Raw genomic sequence first — 13,121 nt, 5'->3', positions numbered from 1 at the left:
TAAGTTCGTAACCTTGGTTCTAAAATTAGCACCAACGGGGTCATGCTCCAACAAGCTGCATAATCTGTATAATCTGGAATATTTCTATTTTTAGCCAAACAATTGTCACATGTCATTGTCCCACGCTGCGACAGGGCCAAATTGAATTCCAATATGAACCTCAATTTTGGGGAGGATTATCGAGAATATGCATTTTCAGGATGGAAACTCCTGCTGAGCCGATGCATTTTTCACGGTCTATTTCACGGGACTAAGGATGTATAGTACCCACGGTAAAATGTGATATGGACCGGAAGTGCATCCAGGAGGAAATGATAGACACCAGCGTTGTTTTAGGTTCAAAAATTTGGGAAAGGGGAAGTTTTGAACGTCTCCACTTCATGAAAATTTTCCAGTGCTCGAAAAGTGATTAGTAGATTCATATTCTTGACAGCCGTTTTGCTCGAAACATCCGGAGCAGTGCTTCAATATGGGCAGTTCTTACTAACAAGTTTTGCTCCTGGCATCCCGGAAAGGCTGGGAATGTGTAGCCTGACCCGAGCTTCTGAACTTTCTGCTTGCTTATCGGGCGATATCAAAAAATAGCGGCCAGTCCCAAAACAACATATTCCGCCACCGCATCAAACGCGGCCTCTGAGTGTCTCAAGAGTCCTTCCGGTAGCGTGAGAAACAACTTCGGACTTTCAAACGATCAATTGGTCATTTTTGAGGTCAATTTAGTTTTAACAAGAAGTTGATGCTGCTGGAGCTGCATTTTACGAAAAGTACAATCAGCATTTTTTGTCACACAAAGGCCCTATTCTATTTGTACAGAGCGCGTTTTTTGAATCTCAAAAACGAGTAACAAGCTGAGAAGCAGGAGCTATACGTACTCGATTGACATTATGAGGACTCAATGAGGCCTAAAGGGCCATTTCACTTCAGCCTATTGTCCAGATTGAAGGATCCGTCAACAGCAGCTCGAGAGTGTAAATTACTCCCACCCAAATCGTCAAGCCTTGATTTCTTTCGTCCAGTTTTCAATTCTAAAATTTCAAGAGCATTTTGTTCATGCATGTTTTCGGTCTGTTTTTGCATGTCGCTAATAATATGCATACGGGCGTCATTTGTCAACTGAGAACCCGGCCGTGTGAAAGTCATCGCGACGCGTCGTTTTCGCATATCAATATGAAAGGAGGATTGATAAAGAATCTATTTGAGCCTGGCAGGGCACCACCCATGATGCTAATGCACCGGCAGGTCGCCTCACCTTGAGCAAATTCCTTATTTTTCAAACCTCGCGCGCGCGTGCCGAGCTCAGGAGCGGCGACTCCGGAGCGCCACCCGCCGCGCCCTCATTCAAAATTCATAGATTGGCGGGGAGCTGGCCAACGCAGAATTCATTACAGAGCTAAATTTCGAGTAAAAATTACATCGAAAAACTTGACTTGTTGACAACCTGCAGATTATCGAAAGCACCAGAGAACCTCAGCATCAGGTACAAATAAAAAAATAATGATTGAACAGGGAAAGAATCAATTTTGGGAAAGTTAAATAAGAGTAAATTTTTATGTTCACTTCAAGATTTATTATGTAGAAAAATAGTTAAAAATTTCGTTTGTTGAACTATTTACGGTCGTTTACTAACTATTTAAAGCCAGTTAAATCATAATTAATCGATCAATTAAATTCTGAGTTTCGCTTTTTGGCTCACTTCCATAGAATTAAATCTTGAAGCTTTGAAGCTTTCAAAATCAGGTCATTATCTATTTTTCTCGACCTAATGTTTGTCTCGCCCTAGAACCTCATTTTTACACCCCAATTCTCCCATGACCGGCCATTACACAAGATCAAGGGCTCATGAAGTCAAGTAGCGGGAGCCAGATAATGGGGCCTAAATCTTCAAGGAGATAAGGGCGAAATTTCACACGAGCCTCAAACTTGAGACGAAGATCCTCCAAGGACGAAAGAGCCGCGACCCGGCCGCCCGTGACAAAGTAATCCGACGAGATTTACAAAATGCGCATCCGATTACGGAGCCAGTAAAGCGGAAGTAAATTTGACGGAGCTTGTTTTCGCGCGAATCTTTCCAATTTTGGAAAAGTCGATACTCATCCTTGATTTCAGCTAATTTGTTGACGAAAGTAGACGAAATTTATTCTCGTCAGGTGTTGCTTTTATTAGATTCTGACTGTCTTTGAGTATTTTGTCTTTTTTGGGAATTTTGATGACGATTTTCCTGTTACGAAAATTTTCCATTTTTGCTATCAGGAAGATGATTTTTTGCCAAAATATCACCCCGTCAATGCAAATTATCTTAATTATCTAATACTCTTCTGCTTTTTGACAGCTAGACCAACAAATTCGCGTCATAATTGATTTAGATTTTTACCACCGGAAGTACACAACTGATTTGACATTTGAGAATTGTTTATTACTTCATTCTCAATTTTTTTTCCTTGTTGTGGGTTTCTCCAAAATCAAATATTCACCTTCAAAAGAAGGCCGCCTAAAAAGGTTTTTTATGTAAAATTTAGCCCTTGAAGCAAATTTGCATAACAGACGGGCCACGGGTGTTTGATCTAATTAGCCGCTCTAGAATCTAACTTCGAGCTTTTTTTTGATGCCAAGAAATTAGGGAAATAAATTTCACGCGCTGGACACGGGGAAATCAGCCTGATTCTTTCAAAAAATAAAGCCTGATTGATTCCAGCTCACGGAAAATTGCAATAAGCGATTCATGGGGCAATCGATTTTCCCCTCCACCAGGATACCCTTAATTAGGTCAGCCTAATTTAGAGAAAGGAAAAATTAAGGACAATGCCTCCCGGCGCGTCTTGTGACCTGCAAATTAGCTAATCCTAATCCGCAAATACTATCGGAGTCGTAAATAAACCAAAAGTAAATATAAGGCACTCATGATCGAAAAAAGGGAAAAATAAGTAACTTATTCTAAGTCTGCCTTTCAGCAAATATGAACGACTCCATCTCGTGCATCTCGCCCATTCGCGAAGAAGTCATCACATGTGCCATTCCCGAAGATGCTCTTGAATCTGTAGACTCCCTTCCAACCACTACAGTCACTCCGAAGCGCCGGAGTTTCGCATCAAAGCGATCGCTCTTGACTCCAAAGAGCGCCAGATACGCTTCCTGCTCCAACTTGGCCGATCTCAACGGTAAGAAATACCTTTTTTCTCTTTCGAGATATGCATCAATTGCAAAAAAAGGAAAGCAAGGGAGAGGCGATAAGGATGTTGCTGGTTCTCCCGGATAAGCACGTGGGAGCTACTTCAATTGGAGTGGCCGATAGCCATCAACATAAATGGCGCATAAGCACTGTATTTAAAAATATCGCGGCGTGGGTACTCATGGGCAGAGCCATGAAAGATAAGCAAGGGACGATAAAAATTGACCGTTTCTTTCATCTATCGTCGTTTATGGGGCTCGAACTTTTAGACCCTTATGTTTTATAGCGAGTTGGAAGGAGGACCAGATTTATTGCGGGGCCATAAATCCTTTGGAAACTCCCTGCTTAATTGAATAAGACAAACTTTTATAGGGATGAACTTTTAGCCTTAATTTCATCAGTTATTGAGAGACCCTTACTAAAGCTCCTTTTCAGAAAGCGATATCCTAAACACGTCCACTACCTCCATCCAATCCGCCGCATCCGAATTCAAGCTTCCGAAGCGAAAGCGCAAGTCGCTCTTCGGCTCAATCTTCCGAAAACCCATCACACGATCTGCCTCCAAACGACGATCGATCGAAGTCAAAATCGACGACGACATCGTCATCTGGGAAGAGGCGATCCCCTCGCCCAAGCGTCGACGATCCGGAATTCTGAGAAGATTGACCATGTCGAAAAAATCGGACTTGTAGAATCTTGAGTGCTTATATTTTCATTTGTAACATATATCGCGAATAAATTCAGCTTTCAATCTTCACTAAATAAAGTGTTCTTTTTGTTTTTTTTTCATAGTTCATACCTTTATGAAGATGTCTAGGTATTTTTATGAAAACTTGTTCTATAAATTAGTTCGTGAAAATTATTTCTTACCTTATTTAGTAAGTATTTTCCGGAAAAATCTAATTTTTCTATCAATATCGCAATATACACGAAACGAGCACTATGTTGAAACATCTAAATTTGGTGGAAGGAGTAGTGTCACAGCTGGCAGAAGGTACAGCCTCTACTACTTTGAAGAATCTCGTTTGAACGGAAAATCAAGGCTGAGACTCTCTGAGAGGCACTTCCGTTGGGCGTGGCTCAGCTAGTTTCTACCTTTCCTTCCTGATTCTAAAGGTTAGATCTGGAACCAGACATCAATTTCCGTCCGAATTGTATAAGAATTTATATATTAAAGCTTTAGTCGATTGAATGAGCAATTTGAAGACAGCAAGGATGATTTTGAATTTATTGACATCGAATTTCCGTTGAAAATAAAAAAATAGAAGCAAGTAATAACACGTAAAATAGGCAGCAGAAAAAGGATACAGAATCGCACAGATTAAAAAATATATAATGGTTGGAATGAAAATGTTCAAGCTCGATTATTTTCCTTCCTTGAAGAAGTTAACATCGGCCCGACATCAGCTTTGAAGTTCATGAACATTGTCGTTGAGTGGAATTCGCAGGCTTGTAATATTTTTCTGAAGCGGTCCGCTGTAGCGAAAGCCATCGAACATGTTCTGCACGATGTTCACTTGTTCCTGTCGCCGCTGGTCGTGTTCTGAGTAGTAATTCTCCTGTTTGAGCAGGTTGCCGATGATTTTTAAGTTGGCGGCTTGGCACTCGATCGTTTCAACATAACCCCCATGAAATATTGGAAGTCCTTTCTTGTCGGTTGTGGTCGAACGGTTATAAGAGGATCGTTGATCCTAGGCCGCTCTTTAGCCGGAGCTGCAGTCCGACTCGCGTAGTTGCAATGGTCGACATTTTGGCGAAGTGTGTCGGCGAATTCAAGTCTCTCTTTTGGGCTCGTCATTTTCTTCTGAAAATGGTTTTCAAGTTTTGCTCCTTTTTGTCTTGAGCTATGATTAGGTCTAAGGAATTCATTTTTCGGTTTCTTTATAAGCGTGAAAGGGAAAACGTAATTACGTTTGTTTTGGAGATGACTCAGGGTCCACGAGTTTCCGTGAAAACAAAAGCGTTATCGCGAAGATTCTCGTCATAAAATAGGAGGATTTGGTGTTAGATTCTCATGATCTTTTATTCATTTACTCATAAGCTACCCGGGTAGTCCGAACTCGCACAAGTTGGTTTCAACATGTTTTGAGATCATTAGAGCACCTATCGCCATTTTATACAGCATTGAGTCGATTCATAATTCAAGGGAAAGGGAAAATTACATTTGATTATGGCATTTTCTTTTACTGATCGTAAAATAGCAATGGGAGGGAAGCCAATTTAATTTTCTTCCGAAGGTAAATTACAAAAAAGGATAAGTTGTAAGTATCCGAATCCGCTTTTTGTCCTTCAAAAAGCCATCATTATAGAATCAGCGAGTACTACTTACAAAATATAATGCAGGATAATATGTTTCTTAGACGAGTCCGAAATCGCATATTTTAGAAATTATAGACCATGTTTTTCTCTCGGGGTAATTTTTTCTTTTAATTTTTTTTTAGAATGCGAGAAATGATATGCCAAATGCGTGGCTTTTATAGTAATTGAGTGATTGATTTTCCCTTTTTTGCCCTTTTTTTCACATTTTTAGTCATAGAAATACTATTTTAGCAATGATTAATTAAATTTAAATTCCATATTTCAAATATGATTATCGCATTTGAAAATTTTTATTTTTATGAATGATTTATGAATATGATCCTATTAATAGTTTTATTGGTTTAGAAATAAACAGATTAATAACAGAGATGACTGTTCAACAAGCATATTCATAAGCCCAAGAAAATGATGTCGCTTCTTTCTTCAATTTTCTACAGCACTTTCTGTCAATTTTGTCGCAAATCTTCATATACGAAATCAACTCTTTGATCTTGGGTGAAAAAGCCTTCCGCCAGATTTCTGTTTCTTTTGGATATAGTTGTCTGACATCTTCTTTTCGTGAAATCCCTTTAGCGCCATTGAGACAGTATTTTAGCGGAGATTCGAGACATGGAAATCCCTTTTCTTTGTCGTGGTAGAATTTCAGTGAGTCTTTTTCCAAGCCGAGGAATTCAAGCAGCCGGCTCCACTCTTCGTTCGGGTTCGCGATCAAGTTTTCCCCGTCGAGGAGGAGGACGTTTTCCGCTCTTAAAATTTTGAATTGGAAGCTTTCAGAGAATTTTTCTCTTACCCGAATTCGTCGACAAAAGGTCGTAAACCTAAGACATATTCTTCAAACCCCGTCCCTGGTCCATACTGCTCTTTGCTAATGGTCTCGGTGTATTCCTGTATTGTTTCATTCACCGTTCCGTGGAGACAAGCCTTGCACCTTTTGATATTTTGATGATCGGCGAGTCGTATTTTTGTTCTTCTGCCTTCCATTTGAAACATAGAGTAACCCCTTTTGATCGGGTCGCAGGCGATCGCGATGATTTTTGTATTTGGATTGATTCTTTTCATTGCTTTTGCGTTCGCTGAAATTACAGGCTATTGGAAAATAAGAATGAAAAAAAAAATTACCTTCGATCTGTCCATTTCCATCATCCTCTGTATAAATGGGCGATTTTTCGATCAATATCTCATCTTTTGCGACGAGAGGCAATTTTGAGAGATATTCTTTCTTGACAGCTTCAAAATTCAAGTAGTCAAGCTCTGTTGCTGCGTAACCCATTTCTTTGAGTATAATCTCAGTATTTATCGAATTGTAGATTTTCGGCTCCGTCGATCTCATCGTTACTCTGGGGTGGCAATCGAGAAATTGAAGTGTTCCAGTGCCACACTTAGCGAATCCAATGCCGACTACATCGGGTACCCTTCGCTCTAGTGGCTCCAGGCTCTAAAAAGTTTGAAATAACCCTTCAATAGAATTATTTTTCTACCCTTCTGATTTGAACTGGGCAAGCAGTTTCTCTCACAGGGCCTTCCCAGTACGCTTTGTCTCTCGAATGCTCCAGAATATTTGTTGTCGGCTTGAAGTTCTTCCTTACTCCAGCAAAATCCTCTCCAGATACGTGCTTTAACACATATTTCTCAAGTTCTTCGAATTCCTCTTTTTTAATCGCGGAATTTACGAAATAAGCGTCCATAAATGGCTCTATTGCAACTTCCGGATGAAGGTAGTTATATGCATTATGAGAAGAGATCGCCAAGCAGAAAAATAACGCTGCATAATTTAGCTTATTATTTTCAAAGGGCAGATATTGTTTCCAGCTGGAATTTCCTCTTTCTGACATTTTATTTCTGAATTTGTTCTTCCCCAGTTACTTTATGTTTAGGGTACGCTGAATCGCCCCCGGGGATTTCTAGTGCCGAATTAGTTCATTTTAATGAATGATGATTGATCGCTGACTGTATCATGGTAATCAATTTGCTCTTGAAATTCTTGGAAAGAAAAGTCTATCGCTAGAGAGCTCGTTAACTACTATATGTAATATTTTTCTCTGTGGCGCCATGGAAGTTCATACTCAATCATGTTTTCCCCTTGTCATATAAATGAGCTCGGTTGAGCTGGCTGGTCCATAAAAATCAAACAAACAAAATGGTCAGATCACGATACCAACTAACTTGCTTCAACGGCGGAATAACAGTAATTCACGATGATTTGCCCACATGCAAGTGCTTGGATGGTTTCACTGGAAGACACTGTCAATCCCGATTCTTCGACTTTGCAAGTTACAGCTCTCCAGTTGCATTTATCGCGTTAGTCGCACTAGCCGCTCTTCTTATTGGTGGCGCTTTTCTTGCAAAATCATCAATCACGAAAATCTCCTTGAGAAGAAAATACGCCGATCAAAAACTTCAAGAAAAAACGGAATCAAAAACCCGTGAGATTTTCGTCTAACCTTTCTTCCTTGATTTCACTTTTATTTGTGCCGCTCGCAACTGCCAAAGCTACTTTTACTAGTATTCGTGCTTCAAATGCTTCGACATTCTCAAACATTATTTCTGCTTTATCTGTGCATGCCTATATTTTGACGATTAAAACGATAATATTATCAATAATGAGTTTTGTCTCTTGAAACAAACAACTCAATTTTCGGGACAACAATTTATGGAAGTAATTTTATGGATCAGGGTTTTGATTGGCCGGTAGGCCAAATACAGCAATCTTATTGGTTATCTAAAAATGCACTTCCATAAATTCGTTTAGTCCCAATTTTCGAGCAGCTTGGATGAGCGATGGCATCATCATGTTATTAAAAAAGCAGCTAGCTGTATTGTAAATTAATCATTCCAAAATATATTTACACATTTACAATAGTAATTTTAACGCTAGAGAGCAAAAATACTTACGTTATTTTATGATGAAAGGACGCCACCATCATTTTTAAATATAAGAATCAACCTAAGGTGAATTATTAGCAGAAAAGAAATTGAAAAATGGTGCGAAGACGAAACAGAATACCTTGCTTGAACGGCGGAAGAACTGTTATTCACGATAATGTGCCGACTTGTAAATGCAAAAAATCTTATACAGGGAGACTCTGCGAGCAAAGAAATTTCGACCTGAGCTTTGACGTTCCAGCTATAGCATTCGTAGCACTCCTGACCTTTGCCGCGCTATTGATAAGTTTCCGGAAATCGAGATCAACGAAGAAAACGAAGGCTGCAAGGAAATATACCGCGGAAATATTCGTTTAGCTCCAGGAAACTACGTTTAAAGATTTACTGCTACCCAGCTTCAATACGCTGTTCAAGAGTTAGAATCTATGTGCCAATAATCGTTGTTCTTCTATTTATCTGTTGATAAATTAATATATTTATATCATTTTGAAGGCAATTGGAGCCTCTGAGATTATAAAAATAGTTCGGGTTAGATTATTTTCTCTAGAATGTGGCTAGGGATCAAGTTATTATTCGGAATATTGATCAGTTCATTCTTCTACAAGAAAAGGTCAGTTTCTCCTTTGCTAAAAGATCGTCAAGTTTTCAAGCAACCGGCTCTGATGATGGAATTTCTGTTCCGAAAACGTTAAGCCTGCAATAAAAACGAACTCTTATATCATTTTTATAAGCTATTTTTGATGGTATCTTCAAGTTATCAGCATTATCTCCATTCAAATAGAATAAATGACCATCAATTATTCAAGTATTCTTTTTTAATCGTCGATTGAAGACCAAATAAACTTTCAGCATCGAAATTATAAATCGATATGAGTTCAAAGAGGCTTAAAATATGGTTAACCGAGCTGCAAACACTATTACGTGTTTTTCCAATATATCAATTTTAAAGTGGTTGAAATATCGGTTGACTCAGCTGTTCAACTTTTCAAATTCACATATATATTTTTAATTCTATGGTGAGTACCTTCATATTGATATAATACCTCAAATTGATGTTCTCGATAATATCGAGTCGATATTATACCGTATTATATTTTCAATATTTAACTGAAGCTATTTTTTATATCGATTTTATTCAGTAAATGATGATAAACACCTTTCAAGTTCTATATCAATATGCATTAGTTAAATGATAAATTATACAAATCAGCGAAAAAGTGGTCAATACAAAAAAGGATGAGTGAATCTGAGTAGTGAGTGACGACATCTTCTGGCGGTCGGCGCTACCTTATAAAAAAACCGATTCGGTGATAAACAATTTTCAGTGAAAAAAATATTAAGAGAAAACATGGAGAGTAAAAAGTCAAAAGAAGAAAATAATCTAGGAAGCGATAAAAGAGTAATACACAGATTCTTTGTTGAAATAAATAAGTATCGTTATGAAGGCACGCTTTTTTTCTCCCTTGGTAAGAGAATCATACTTATGATTGATCGGATTATAAACAATAATTTATTGTGATTGTGTAAGAATAAAAACGCACAAGATGTTGATGTGAAGGCAGCGTGAAATTCAATTTGCACGTTTTAGTACACAGCTGTATGATAATTTAGATTACTCCTTTGATGCCAATCTCCTTAAAGTCCACGTGAAGAAAGCAACTAATTTACCTGCCATGGATATAGGAGGCACATCAGGACCGAGTTTATATATCCCTTCTTAGCGATTATCTTCTTAACTTGACCTACAGCATATTTTATAATATACAGTATATTATATACTGTATATATTTTTACATGTTGTGAGTTGTCTTCAGCATGTTGTTTTCTACCAGGCTGCGCTCATTAATTCCACTCGTCAGTTTTGAAGCGATTTTAAACCCGAAAAGACCCTTATGTAAAACTGTTCTTCTTGCCGGATAAGAAGCGAAAATTATCAACGAAGGTTCATCGAAAAACACTAGATCCAGTTTTTGATGAGCGATTCGACATGCCGCTTTTGTACAAGGATATTGCGCATAAGACCCTTGCCAGGGCTTTTTGAACCTGATTTTCTCAATCCCATTGGCTAGATTTCATTTTCGGTCCATCTTATTGGTCCTTGCTCTATTTCATCGATAGAAAAGCACATGTATCCAATTTATTGACCAGAAAACCAATAAGAAGCCCATCAAAGTATTTGGGATCTACGATTATGACCGCTTCGGGAAGCACGATTCAATCGGATCAGGTATTTTCGTTGAAGACCCAAAGTTCAAAAGTAATCCCTTCGCGTCTACGGAAAGCACTCAGACTGTCGATAATTATTCTATAAGTTCATTTCCCGACCTTTTGAATGAAAAGATCTAGCTGGAAATGCGAAAATTGGGCGACGAAAGCAAATAGACACTCTTATTTTGCATAAGTCCTTTTCATTAAAACCGATGAATTAAGTGCAGATTCCTCTTTCCAGCATCGATTTGGCTGAGCCGTTTTGTGGAATGAAGCCGATCAAATCTCTCACGCAGGTTGAACTCTTCCATGTCTCCAAAAATGACTGCTTTTTCAGACAACGTTGGGGGACATTTGCTTCAGCTTGCGCTACGTGCCTACTTCTGGAAAGATGACTGTCGGAATCTTAGGTAAGAAACGAACCGGATGAAGGCGGGTTAAACCTATCCTCAACATCCTGTTCAGAAGCGAAGAATCTTAAGAAGATGGACGCTTATGGATTATCGGATCCATATGTGAAGATTTACCTCAACCGAAACGGAAAGCGGTGAATCCGGCGCATTTGTTCATTTATGATGTAATCTAAATTCCAAGGCTGAAGAAGAAGAAGACATCCGTCAAAAAGAATACATTAACGCCGTATTACAACGAGTCATTTGCCTTTGAAGTCACTCAGGAACGAGTTTTTCGAGTGGATGTGAAGGAATAGAAAGCAATTTATAATCTACGTCGCTTCTTTTTCCCATCATCCCGATCTATGCATTATCTACGAACGAGTAGGGAGGATAATCTAGATGGTCCCACGATGAACTCTGTCAAACAGGAGCAGCTACAGTCAGTAGAGCTTGTGATCAAAGTAGTGGATCATGACCAAGTTGGCTCAAATGATCCAATTGGCAAGGTTGTTCTCAGGAAAAGGGTTAGAAATTATCATGTTCTCAAATATTCGACATACCTTTATTCAAACCATGTGAGTAAAAAAGCGACAGGACAGGCTCTGAAGCACTGGATGGGGATGATCAACGTACCGCGAAGACCTGTCGCGCTTTGGCATACGCTTGAGGTTTGTCAAAATAAAAGAAAATAATAACTTGCTTCAAAGAACACACACGCACATTCAATTTCATCCTCGTTTATTATCGGCTTCAATTTGAAATTGATATAAATACTTGATACTTACAACCCTTGTAAGAAATAATTTCTTTTTTATTCATTTATTACCAATAGAGGTGCACCCCAAGAAGAAACATGAAATAGAGCACATACAAATATTTTTAGCCTGACGAGGATTAAGCAGCTGCGCTTTCAGCCTGGAAATAATCATCGAATACGTGCTTTATCTTTATTTGTCAAATAAAATACACTTCTTAAAAAACATTTAAATCATGTATTATGAATCATAATTTATGATATAAATTTTATAAGACAGTAACAGAAGAATAGAGCCACCTGATAGATTCCGTAAAGAAAGTTAAACCCAAGTCCTATTGCGACACCGTAAATCATGGGTCCTGTCAAGACCCAGAGGATATCTCTGTTTCTGTGAAAGAATAGGCCTACTTTTATTTTTAATAGTTGCATTCTCATTGACAAAGTGACACGGCCAAGAAAAATTTCATCTAGTTTACTGGTCGAAGCGTCTCGTTCTAAAAACTTTTCCCTAATTTTATTTTCCACTGGGTTGGATATTACATCCCCACAGTAATACATCGTCAAGTAAAATAATGTGACTGGTAATATAAAATAAGCACTGCACGTAATTGAAAGAATCCGCAAGAATATATAGATTAGTAGGTAAGCGAATCGAAGAAAGTAAAATAAGCACTGTTGAGAACTGCTCACAGAAGTCATAAACATGGATATCAAACGAAAAAAGTCGTCTCCGTATTTACCAAGAAAGACTTGAGTGACGGGAGCGGAAGAATCATCAGCACATAATTCCATACCAATCATAATTATTAAAAAAATATAACTAAATGGATGCGTCTTGCTTTCTTTTTCAACAAGTTCATTCTTTTCATACTCGTCAAGTCGTTTTCTGATTTCCTTCATCTCGTTGTTTCGTTGCTTGTCATAATATTCACACTCCTCAATTTTTTCTTCATACTTTTTCTTTATTTCTTGAACATCTTCAATAAGTTTCTCAAGCTTTATGTTTCTCAACTGTTGATTCTTTTCGCTTTCAAGCAGTGAAATTTCAACCCTTTTCTCAATTTCCTCCACCGTCATTCTATTATTTTCAAGTTCATTGAGAAACTCACGGTTTTTGACATGTTGTATCTTTTTAATATCTTTTAATTCACTGTCGAAAAATTGTTCTTGCTGTTTTAATTTTTTGCTGAGAACCATGAGAATCCCTCCATTGAATCCACCAAGATTTTCCTCTGGTAGCTCTATATCTCTATAATCACTGAGCTCGCTACAGGAAATGGATGATGTTCTATCCGACATTTTTACTCTGATAAAAAAGGGTGCTTTTAGGGACAACTGGTTGTTGCAAGCTCAGTATATTTAACCTCGGGGCATGATGATGCTTTGATCTCCG

General features: G+C 38.3%; 3 protein-coding genes and 1 long non-coding RNA gene across 4 annotated transcripts; 2 read left to right on the top strand and 2 right to left on the bottom strand.

Moving 5' to 3' along the window:
- The first annotated feature begins 1,361 nt into the window (after positions 1-1,361).
- LOC145698666 (uncharacterized) lies at positions 1,362-3,917 on the top strand. Its single transcript, XM_081775885.1, has 3 exons — positions 1,362-1,477; positions 2,949-3,155; positions 3,602-3,917. The coding sequence occupies exons 2-3, from the start codon at positions 2,954-2,956 to the stop codon at positions 3,856-3,858; spliced, it is 459 nt and encodes a 152-aa protein (XP_081632011.1). The 5' UTR covers positions 1,362-1,477; positions 2,949-2,953; the 3' UTR covers positions 3,859-3,917.
- A 463-nt stretch (positions 3,918-4,380) lies between these two features.
- LOC145705499 (uncharacterized) lies at positions 4,381-5,602 on the bottom strand. Its single transcript, XR_014134598.1, has 2 exons — positions 5,496-5,602; positions 4,381-4,970 (listed from the first exon to the last, which is right to left on the bottom strand). It is a non-coding gene; the product is annotated as an uncharacterized LOC145705499 (long non-coding RNA).
- A 238-nt stretch (positions 5,603-5,840) lies between these two features.
- On the bottom strand, positions 5,841-7,393 carry LOC145708951 (heparan sulfate glucosamine 3-O-sulfotransferase 3B1-like). Its single transcript, XM_081786648.1, has 4 exons — positions 6,964-7,393; positions 6,605-6,920; positions 6,276-6,558; positions 5,841-6,231 (listed from the first exon to the last, which is right to left on the bottom strand). Exons 1-4 carry the CDS (start codon positions 7,315-7,317, stop codon positions 5,862-5,864), a joined length of 1,323 nt encoding a protein of 440 aa, XP_081642774.1. The 5' UTR covers positions 7,318-7,393; the 3' UTR covers positions 5,841-5,861.
- Positions 7,394-7,622: 229 nt separating this feature from the next.
- On the top strand, positions 7,623-11,663 carry LOC145711908 (synaptotagmin-1-like). Its single transcript, XM_081789597.1, has 9 exons — positions 7,623-7,783; positions 9,957-10,069; positions 10,255-10,394; positions 10,532-10,595; positions 10,799-10,872; positions 10,914-10,986; positions 11,042-11,123; positions 11,171-11,258; positions 11,406-11,663. The coding sequence occupies exons 1-9, from the start codon at positions 7,623-7,625 to the stop codon at positions 11,661-11,663; spliced, it is 1,053 nt and encodes a 350-aa protein (XP_081645723.1).
- Positions 11,664-13,121: the final 1,458 nt, after the last annotated feature.

Source organism: Oikopleura dioica, chromosome 1 (genome assembly GCF_907165135.1).
Source record: "Oikopleura dioica chromosome 1, OKI2018_I68_1.0, whole genome shotgun sequence".
NCBI lineage: Eukaryota > Metazoa > Chordata > Appendicularia > Copelata > Oikopleuridae > Oikopleura > Oikopleura dioica.
The sequence above is the reverse complement of the archived record's forward strand: the minus strand, read 5'-3'. Positions and strand labels throughout refer to the sequence as shown.

Bases quoted from the DNA above. Each gene is read 5' to 3' on its own strand.
- LOC145708951 (XM_081786648.1), bottom strand. From the start codon at position 7,317: ATGTCAGAAAGAGGAAATTCCAGCTGGAAACAATATCTGCCCTTTGAA. The intron at 6,921-6,963 runs GTAGAAAAATAA...CAAACTTTTTAG, and splicing joins GCCCAGTTCAAATCAGAAGG to AGCCTGGAGCCACTAGAGCG. The intron at 6,232-6,275 runs GTAAGAGAAAAA...CAAAATTTTAAG, and splicing joins CCTTTTGTCGACGAATTCGG to AGCGGAAAACGTCCTCCTCC.
- LOC145698666 (XM_081775885.1), top strand. From the start codon at position 2,954: ATGAACGACTCCATCTCGTGCATCTCGCCCATTCGCGAAGAAGTCATC. The intron at 3,156-3,601 runs GTAAGAAATACC...GCTCCTTTTCAG, and splicing joins CAACTTGGCCGATCTCAACG to AAAGCGATATCCTAAACACG.
- LOC145711908 (XM_081789597.1), top strand. From the start codon at position 7,623: ATGGTCAGATCACGATACCAACTAACTTGCTTCAACGGCGGAATAACA. The intron at 10,395-10,531 runs GCCAGGGCTTTT...ACCAATAAGAAG, and splicing joins ATATTGCGCATAAGACCCTT to CCCATCAAAGTATTTGGGAT. The intron at 10,873-10,913 runs GTTGAACTCTTC...CTGCTTTTTCAG, and splicing joins CGATCAAATCTCTCACGCAG to ACAACGTTGGGGGACATTTG.